Source organism: Hoplias malabaricus, chromosome 17 (assembly GCF_029633855.1).
Source record: "Hoplias malabaricus isolate fHopMal1 chromosome 17, fHopMal1.hap1, whole genome shotgun sequence".
Lineage (NCBI taxonomy): Eukaryota > Metazoa > Chordata > Actinopteri > Characiformes > Erythrinidae > Hoplias > Hoplias malabaricus.
In genome coordinates this window covers 35,841,495-35,852,616 of record NC_089816.1, presented here as the reverse complement: position 1 = coordinate 35,852,616, position 11,122 = coordinate 35,841,495, and the positions used below count along the sequence as shown (strand labels likewise).

Genomic DNA, 11,122 nt, shown 5'->3' with positions numbered 1-11,122 from the left:
ACACATTACATTCTAAGACAGGGCCACTGTACGTTCACTAACAGTACAACAGACCCGATTATAAAAGGATGAAATGCAATATTTAAATTAAACTGCATTTTCTTTCACTAAAAGACTGTGAAAATATACTGCAAACATTTTAAATTTGTGCCAAAGTATGCCCCCATTAGTCATAACATTACAACTATGTCCAAGATTCTTTATCCCCTGTCCCTCAGCGCTCAGGACCCCCACAGAGCAGGTGTGATGTGGTGGTGGGTCATTCTCAGCGCTGCAGTGACACTGACGTGGTGGTGGTGTGTTAGTGTGTGTGGTGCTGGTGTAGAGTGGATCAGACACAGCAGTGCTGCTGGAGTTTACAAACCCTGTGTCCACTCTCTGTCCACTCTGTGAGACACTCCTCCCTCGTTGGTCCACCTTGTAGATGTAGAGTCAGAGACAGTAGCTCATCTGTCGCTGCACAGTGTGTGTCCCTCGTCCTCTAGTCCTTCATCCGCTGTGACACTGAAGGGTTTTCACACATGTGGCCGCTGTGGAGGATGTGTTCTCTCAGTTTGAAGAGTTCTGTGTGGTTCAGGGACAGAGACTGTGCAGCGTGTGCAGGGAATACTCCGGGACATTAGCTGATCTGTTCACTAGGGCACTTGTGGTATAAGTCAGTGTGAAATCCAGGACAAATATTATGGGCATTGTGTTCACACGCACATCTTCTTGTGCAACGTGTGAAAGGGGTTAGAGACCACCCCATGCCCTCTGACCCAAGACAAACTCAGACACCGGAGGACATTTGTTTACACTTTGATTTATTGCAGATCTACAGCATTTATAAAACATCACAGCAGAGCGTGGGAAGAGTGTTGAGCTGCAGCTGAGGGGTGTGTGTGTGTGTGTGTATGGTGATTCCTTACAGTGGCACAACAGCATCGAAACTACGGCACGCAAAAAACAAGGTGCAGAATAATGCCCCACTTACGAGTGCAGACAGAACTGTGGAGTGTTTATCACATTCTGGCACTCACCGTCTTTCATGCTCAAATATTTAAATATTTCCTGGTTTGATATCTGTCCTCATGTTCTCAGTATTTTCAACACAGCGTTTGGTGCTTTACTTTTGACATGAGGGTGTTTTGGACATTTTAGGGACGGGCTGAATGTAAAAACAACACACTCTGCTCACCCCCAAACAGTCAACACCACCTCCCACCTCAGCCCAAACTGTTATAACAACCCTGACCCCGCCCCCAAACTCTTAACCACACCCCTGACCCCGCCCCAAACTGTTTAAACCACTCCTAACCCTAGGAATAGTCTGGTGCCTTTCCCCACTCAACGTGTCCAAGAACCACCTACTACTGCAGGAACAGACATCTGACTGACACGAAAAGGGCCAATCACAGGCTGCTATTTTGGCATGCAGCTGCAGAATCCTGACAATGAGGCCAGATTAACGCACTGAACATGTCTCGCGGAGCATCCGTGGCTGAGACCCCTAACCCTTCCCCAAAACACTGACCTGCCTCTAAACAGTCAAAACGACCCCAGGCCAGACCTCACGTGAGCACACGTTTTGCAAACGCAGAAGGAATAAAAACACAGGCAACTGAAAACACAGTCCGAGCGTATGACGAACACGCGGTTCCTTCTGCTCTCGTGAGTGTGATATTGTCATTTGGCACATGTCCACATATGCAGCTTTATTCTCCGCCATGTGTTTGTGCGTGTTGTAGTTTGGACATTGCTGTGTCGCCATAACGTCAGTTCTCTCTGCCCCTAGAACTGGCACCATATCTTTAACCCTCTCACTCCCTGATTCATTCACGCAAACGACACAGTAATGTCATATATTGAAAATACAGTAGAATCTATTCATATTTATTTAGATTTTGGAACATATTACCAACATGCAATATATTCCCTGTCCATAAGCGCCATTCTGCGGTCAAAACCGACTGCACTTTCATCACAGTTTCTGGTTCCTCAGCAGTCAGCGGTGAGTCCTGACTCCATCCTCATCCTTCAGCAAAAGTTTTGTAATGTGAATAAAGTGTTGATCAAAGTAAAAATAAAAGTACATTTTTATCACGGTGAGGAAGCACTGGGCTGCTATCGCTACCACAGATCCAGCCCCCGCGGACCCTGAAGACCTCAGACACCCGAAGGAACAGGGTGGCCTTGCTCTCAACACTGCACAACCCGAGCACACAATCGAGAGACAATTTCAAATACAAACCGAGTTGGCTCAGCAAACCCAGTTCATATTCTACCTCGGATAAGTCTCTTGAGATTTATGAGCGTTTAGATTCTGCTGTGTTCAAGGTGTCCCCACCTTAAAAGATACAGTCGCTTCTTACTCACACACACTGCTCCACCTTAAAAGATATAGTCGCTTCTTACTCACACACACCGCTCCACCTTAAAAGATACAGTCGCTTCTTACTCACACACACACCGCTCCACCTTAAAAGATACAGTCGCTTCTTACTCACACACACACTGCTCCACATTAAAAGATACAGTCGCTTCTTACTCACACACACCGCTCCACATTAAAAGATACAGTCGCTTCTTACTCACACACACCGCTCCACCTTAAAAGATACAGTCGCTTCTTACTCACACACACCGCTCCACCTTAAAAGATACAGTCGCTTCTTACTCACACACACCGCTCCACATTAAAAGATAGTGTCGCTTCTTACTCACACACACCGCTCCACCTTAAAAGATACAGTCGCTTCTTACTCACACACACCGCTCCACCTTAAAAGATACAGTTGCTTCTTACACACACACACCGCTCCACCTTAAAAGATACAGTCGCTTCTTACTCACACACACAACGCTCCACCTTAAAAGATACAGTCGCTTCTTACTCACACACACCGCGCCACATTAAAAGATACAGTCGCTTCTTACTCACACACACTGCTCCACCTTAAAAGATATAGTCGCTTCTTACTCACACACACCTCTCCACATTAAAAGATACAGTCGCTTCTTACTCACACACACCGCTCCACATTAAAAGATACAGTCGCTTCTTACTCACACACACACCGCTCCACCTTAAAAGATACAGTGGCTTCTTACTCACACACACCGCTCCACATTAAAAGATACAGTCGCTTCTTACTCACACACACCGCTCCACCTTAAAAGATACAGTTGCTTCTTACACACACCGCTCCACATTAAAAGATACAGTCGCTTCTTACTCACACACACCGCTCCACCTTAAAAAATACAGTGGCCTCTTACTCACACACACCGCTCCACCTTAAAAGATACAGTCGCTTCTTACTCACACACACCGCTCCACCTTAAAAGATACAGTCGCTTCTTACTCACACACACCGCTCCACCTTAAAAGATACAGTCGCTTCTTACTCACACACACCGCTCCACATTAAAAGATAGTGTCGCTTCTTACTCACACACACCGCTCCACCTTAAAAGATACAGTCGCTTCTTACTCACACACACCGCTCCACCTTAAAAGATACAGTTGCTTCTTACACACACACACCGCTCCACCTTAAAAGATACAGTCGCTTCTTACTCACACACACCGCTCCACCTTAAAAGATACAGTCGCTTCTTACTCACACACACCGCTCCACCTTAAAAGATACAGTGGCTTCTTACTCACACACACCGCTCCACCTTAAAAGATACAGTCGCTTCTTACTCACACACACCGCTCCACCTTAAAAGATACAGTTGCTTCTTACACACACCGCTCCACATTAAAAGATACAGTCGCTTCTTACTCACACACACCTCTCCACCTTAAAAAATACAGTGGCCTCTTACTCACACACACCGCTCCACATTAAAAGATACAGTCGCTTCTTACTCACACACACACCGCTCCACCTTAAAAGATACAGTCGCTTCTTACTCACACACACCGCGCCACATTAAAAGATACAGTCGCTTCTTACTCACACACACACTGCTCCACATTAAAAGATACAGTCGCTTCTTACTCACACACACCGCTCCACATTAAAAGATACAGTCGCTTCTTACTCACACACACAACGCTCCACCTTAAAAGATACAGTCGCTTCTTACTCACACACACCGCGCCACATTAAAAGATACAGTCGCTTCTTACTCACACACACTGCTCCACCTTAAAAGATATAGTCGCTTCTTACTCACACACACCTCTCCACATTAAAAGATACAGTCACTTCTTACTCACACACACTGCTCCACCTTAAAAGATACAGTCGCTTCTTACTCACACACACCGCTCCACATTAAAAGATACAGTCGCTTCTTACTCACACACACCGCTCCACCTTAAAAGATACAGTTGCTTCTTACACACACACACCGCTCCACCTTAAAAGATACAGTCGCTTCTTACTCACACACACCGCACCACCTTAAAAGATACAGTCGCTTCTTACTCACACACACCGCTCCACCTTAAAAGATAGTGTCGCTTCTTACTCACACACACCGCTCCACATTAAAAGATACAGTCGCTTCTTACTCACACACACACCGCTCCACCTTAAAAGATACAGTGGCTTCTTACTCACACACACCGCTCCACATTAAAAGATACAGTCGCTTCTTACTCACACACACCGCTCCACCTTAAAAGATACAGTTGCTTCTTACACACACCGCTCCACATTAAAAGATACAGTCGCTTCTTACTCACACACACCGCTCCACATTAAAAGATACAGTCGCTTCTTACTCACACACACCGCTCCACCTTAAAAGATACAGTTGCTTCTTACACACACCGCTCCACCTTAAAAGATACAGTCGCTTCTTACTCACACACACCGCTCCACATTAAAAGATACAGTCGCTTCTTACTCACACACACCGCTCCACCTTAAAAGATACAGTCGCTTCTTACTCACACACACCGCTCCACCTTAAAAAATACAGTGGCCTCTTACTCACACACACTGCTCCACCTTAAAAGATACAGTCGCTTCTTACTCACACACACCGCTCCACCTTAAAAGATACAGTCGCTTCTTACTCACACACACCGCTCCACCTTAAAAGATACAGTCGCTTCTTACTCACACACACCGCTCCACATTAAAAGATAGTGTCGCTTCTTACTCACACACACCGCTCCACCTTAAAAGATACAGTCGCTTCTTACTCACACACACCGCTCCACCTTAAAAGATACAGTTGCTTCTTACACACACACACCGCTCCACCTTAAAAGATACAGTCGCTTCTTACTCACACACACCGCACCACCTTAAAAGATACAGTCGCTTCTTACTCACACACACCGCTCCACCTTAAAAGATAGTGTCGCTTCTTACTCACACACACCGCTCCACCTTAAAAGATACAGTCGCTTCTTACTCACACACACCGCTCCACCTTAAAAGATAGTGTCGCTTCTTACTCACACGCACCGCTCCACATTAAAAGATGCAGAGCATCTGAAAGAACACAAACAGAAGCTAACTGGGAGTTTGTTTTACTGTGAGAATTGTCAGAATTGTCTACGTTCCCTTTAAGGGCATGGAATGTCCCCTCACTAGCTCCTAGTTTCAGAATTTCTGAGATCCTCAGAGACTGGGGGCTGGTTCTGTCGTAGTGAAAGCAGTTCCGTTGTTCCCTCACGACACATTTCCCTTCAACTGGACTGGAAGGACGAAAGTAGCAGCCTGAAAAAAAACAGCTTGAATACAAAATGTCTTCTAGAACTTCCAGCAGCGTCTCAGCACAGGAGCTGAAGTGTGGACCATCTTCTCTGGATCAATCTGCTCTGAAATAAAAAGCTGAAGCTCCAGAGTTAGTGATGTGACCCCATCAAAAATCAGCACCGTAACAGAACACAAGTGAAAAGAGAAAAGGAACGACGAAATCAGAACGAAGCCAAACGCAGGCTTTGAGCAGAAATAAAAGCAATAAAACCCTCAGGAAATTACAAATCCTGTCAGTATTTTACTGAAGGACATGCTGGAGTAAATCTTTGCTCTGAGCAGGAATCCTATAAATGGTTATTACCTTTGGTTTATGCCCTTCTGCTCAGGGGGAGGTGCTTGTGTAGATTGATTGACAGATTAAATATGTTACATTCAAGCCGAATAAAGGCAACAGCATCTAAACCTGAATCTCCTCAAGTCCATCATGCCTTGGTCTAGCTACAGCCCCACAGCCCACAGAAAAACGCTAAACACCATCACAATTAAATAATAAACTTTACACATCGTGCAATAGCCTGGAGCCCACCAACCCACACACTGTGAAACATGTCCCCAGTCAGTGTTCTGTGCGCTGCCTGAGTCTGAAACATGGAACAAAGCGAGCCGTTCTGATTCTGTGCCGCTTCTGACGTCAAGTGCAGAGACTTTAGAATGGCCCCGCCCCCTCATCTGAGTCTGTCCAATCACAGCGCTGGACCCATATTTATGTGAGAGCGCAAAGATGAGGTTAAACTCAACAAAACAGACACAACGAGCGCGGAGAAATAAGAGCACTGAGTAAAAACGGAGAAGAAAGAGAACAGAGTGAAAACGGCTAAAAACCAGAGCTTCTGCTCCTCGCTCCTCACTGCTGTGCGCTCGGGGTCGGGGTGAACAGCAAGCGGCTCATTATCATTTAAAGGAACACTTTAAGCATTGTGAAGATTGTTTCTGTGTTGGTTTACAGTTATAAACTGATTGGTGTGGTATTGTTTTCACTGCTGCGGTGCCAACTGCCTCATGTCACAGTGCATTCTGGGCAAGTTCTGCTTCTGAAATGGTCATCAGTGTGGTCTCATTCACTTTGAGGGCTCATTTAATGCACTTCACTTCAGTTCACACAGAAACGGAACGATCCTGTAGGCGACAAAAGGGGTTCCCCCGAGGGGAAGTGCTGAGGAGAAGTGGACGAGGGAAAGTTAAAATCAGAACTGAAACACAGGGTATTTCTTTATTTCTCCAGTGTTTCTCCTGACACTGCAGACACAGGGAGAACACACCACACTCCTCACAGACAGTCACCCAGAGGAAACCCACACAGACACAGGGAGAACACACCACACTCCTCACAGACAGTCACCCAGAGGAAACCCACACAGACACAGGGAGAACACACCACACTCCTCACAGACAGTCACCCAGAGGAAACCCACACAGACACAGGGAGAACACACCACACTCCTCACAGACAGTCACCCAGAGGAAACCCACACAGACACAGGGAGAACACACCACACTCCTCACAGACAGTCACCCAGAGGAAACCCACACAGACACAGGGAGAACACACCTCACTCCTCACAGACAGTCACCCAGAGGAAACCCACACAGACACAGGGAGAACACACCTCAGTCCTCACAGGCAGTCACCCAGAGGAAACCCACACAGACACAGGGAGAACACACCTCACTCCTCACAGACAGTTACCTGGAGGAAACCCACGCAGACACAGGGAGAACACACCACACTCCTCACAGACAGTTACCCGGAGGAAACCCACGCAGACACAGGGAGAACACACCACACTCCTCACAGACAGTCACCCGGAGGAAACCCACGCAGACACAGAGAGAACACACCTCACTCCTCACAGACAGTCACCCGGAGGAAACCCACGCAGACACAGAGAGAACACACCACACTCCTCACAGTGACTTGAGCCCCTGAGGTGCCACCGTGCTACTGGTTTCAATGTATTTTTAATCCACTGCAGCTGCATAAACGTTAGTGAGGTAGCTTAATTAACATTTTAAAAATTAAATAATGTTTTAAAACGGCTGCAATTAAACATTGTGTTTAAAGTAACACTGCTGGGGAGGTTGGTGTTGTTTAATAACATTAAAGCCATCTTCTGTTCCCTCTCTCAGCTCCACTGTCCCTTCACACAGAGCAGGTGTGATGAGGTGGTGGATCATCCTCAGTGCTGCAGTGACACTGACGTGGTGGTGGTGTGTTAGTGTGTGTTGTGCTGGTGTCACTGCAGAAACAAGGAGGTGGCTTTAATGTTATGGCTGATAGGTGTAAGACCACAGTGTTTACTAAACCTCTTTTCTTTCATTTTAAAGCAGCGATGTGTTTTAACGTGAGTGAGAGAGCACCCTCCCTGTGTCAGTCTGCAGAGCTGTAGCTAGACACTACCGACCATCCCAGCCCTGAGGGGCGGAGCTTACTGCCCAGGAGCATCCCAGGGGGCGTGGCTTAGGGGAAGCCCAGTAGATCCCCAGTCATTCTGTCCTTTACTCTGCCTCATGGTTAGTGGTGGTGGGCGTGGCGGGGGTGTGGCTTCTGTCGTGTGGGTGTGTTATTGATGATGTCAAGGCTCCGACGGCTGGAGGAAACGACATCAGCTACAAACTTGGTGCATTCAGCGCAAACGTCTCTCAGACTGCAGCCAGCCGCGTAGAGATAAGGAAACTCCTCCTCCACAGCTCTGCGAGAGAGAGAGCGCAGAGATCTGGGGAGAGAGAGAGAGAGAGAGAGGGGGAGAGAGAAAAGAGAGGGGGGGGGAGAGAAAGAGAGAGAGAGGGGGAGAGAGAGAGAGAGGGGGGGAGAGAGGGGGGGGGAGAGAAAGAGAGATAGAGGGAGAGAGAGGGGGAGAGAGAAAAGAGAGAGAGAGGGAGAAAGAGGGGGAGAGAGAAAAGAGAGAGAGAGGGAGAAAGAGGGGGAGAGAGAAAAGAGAGAGAGAGGGAGAGAGAGGGGGAGAGAGAAAGAGAGAGATAGAGGGAGAGGGAGAGAGAAAGAGAGAGAGAGGGGGAGAGAGAGAGACAGAGAGAGAGAGAGAAAGAGAGAGAGAGAGAGAGGGAGGGGGAGAGTGAGGGAGGGGGAAAGAGAGAGGGGAGGGAGAGTGAGAGAGAAAGGGAGAGAGAGAGAGAGAGAGAGGGAGGGGGAGAGAGAGAGAAAGGGAGAGAGAAGGGGAGAGAGAGAGAAAGGGAGAGAGAAGGGGAGAGAGAGAGAAAGAGGGGAGAGAGAGGGAGGGAGGGGGAGAGGGAGACAGAGAAAGGGAGAGAGATGGAGAGGGAAAGAGAGAAAGAAAGAGGGGGAGAGAGAGGGAGAGAGAGCGAGAGAGGGGTAGAGAGAGAGAGAGAGGGAGAGATAGAGAGAGAGAGGGAGAGGGAGGGAGGAAACTGTAATAAATAATATCTGTGTCCGTGAGATGGACAATGAACTGAGGACCCTGCAGCTCTGTGGAAGTGGCACCAGCTGCAGCACCACCTAGCTGCCATTATCTACATTACACACGCACATCTGACCTTTTCACAGTGGCATCGTGCACGTCTGTGTCCTGGCTCCTGGATGTTACAGTAACAACATAGACAAGCTTCAGCTGGTGAAGAACGCTGCAGTGAGACCACCTCAGTCTGAACTCATTCCTTGTAGTGAACCATCGCGCCGACTGAGATCACTTCGGCTTTGTTCACATTACACGCCTCATTCCTCAGTCCTGAGGTTTGGCTCAGAACAGATTTGGCTGATCTTCGGTTCACATTCATTACTGTAAGTGTCCTGTATCTCTCTGTAACGTGAACAATGCTGTCCCTGAAATGGCAGCATGCTCACACTGATACGTTTATAAACGTCACCTTCATCACAGACAAATACAACATCACAGAGTACCTTACTCTGTATTAACTGTGGATGTTAAAGTTGTGTTGATGTCATTCGCTCCATTTCATCTCCAGGACTTTTATTGTGTTCTTTTATTCTCCACAGTTGTATAATGAAAGATTACAGAGATCCCCCTCTCCTTCTGGAGAAGAGAATGTAATGAACCTTTAGGAACACAACTGGACTCTAACACCACTGCTGTACCTTTAAAGATACACTACACTGTCTGTGCCTTTAAAGATACACTACACTGTCTGTACCTTTAAAGATACACTACACTGTCTGTACCTTTAAAAATACACTACACTGTCTGTACCTTTAAAAATACACTACACTGTCTGTACCTTTAAAGATACATTACACTGTCTGTACCTTTAAAGATACACTACACTGTCTGTACCTTTAAAGATACACTACACTGCTGTACCTTTAAATATACACTACACTGTCTGTACCTTTAAATATACACTACACTGTCTGTACCTTTAAAAATACACTACACTGTCTGTACCTTTAAAGATACACTACACTGTCTGTACCTTTAAAGACACACTACACTGTCTGTACCTTTAAAGATACACTACACTGTCTGTACCTTTAAATATACACTACACTGTCTGTACCTTTAAATATACACTACACTGTCTGTACCTTTAAAGATACACTACACTGTCTGTGCCTTTAAAGATACACTACACTGTCTGTACCTTTAAATATACACTACACTGTCTGTACCTTTAAAAATACACTACACTGTCTGTACCTTTAAATATACACTACACTGTCTGTACCTTTAAAAATACACTACACTGTCTGTACCTTTAAATATACACTACACTGTCTGTACCTTTAAAGATACACTACACTGTCTGTACCTTTAAAGACACACTCCACTGCTTGTACCTTTAAAGATACACTACACTGTCTGTACCTTTAAAGACACACTACACTGTCTGTACCTTTAAAGACACACTCCACTGCTTGTACCTTTAAAGACACACTCCACTGCTTGTACCTTTAAAGACACACTACACTGTTTGTACCTTTAAAGATACACTACACTGTCTGTACCTTTAAAGATACACTACACTGTCTGTGCCTTTAAAGATACACTACACTGCTGTACCTTTAAATATACACTACACTGTCTGTACCTTTAAAAATACACTACACTGTCTGTACCTTTTAAGATACACTACACTGTCTGTACCTTTAAAGACACACTCCACTGCTTGTACCTTTAAAGACACACTCCACTGCTTGTACCTTTAAAGACACACTACACTGTCTGTACCTTTAAAGACACACTACACTGTTTGTACCTTTAAGGACACACTACACTGTTTGTACCTTTAAAGACACACTACACTGTTTGTACCTTTAAAGACACACTACACTGTCTGTACCTTTAAAGATACACTACACTGTCTGTGCCTTTAAAGATACACTACACTGTCTGTGCCTTTAAAGATACACTACACTGTCTGTGCCTTTAAAGATACACTACACTGTCTGTGCCTTTAAAGATACACTACACTGTCTGTAC

At 46.0% G+C, this 11,122-nt stretch overlaps 1 protein-coding gene across 1 annotated transcript in view; it reads right to left on the bottom strand.

Annotated features, from left to right (window-relative positions):
* Positions 1–7,530: 7,530 nt before the first annotated feature.
* Positions 7,531–11,122, bottom strand: part of spire2 (spire-type actin nucleation factor 2) — a 42,773-nt gene continuing 39,181 nt past the window's right edge. The window contains exon 15 of the mRNA XM_066649225.1: positions 7,531–8,425. Within this exon, the coding sequence (XP_066505322.1) occupies positions 8,224–8,425 (202 nt within the window). The 3' untranslated portion in view covers positions 7,531–8,223. The remainder of the gene's footprint in view (positions 8,426–11,122) is intronic.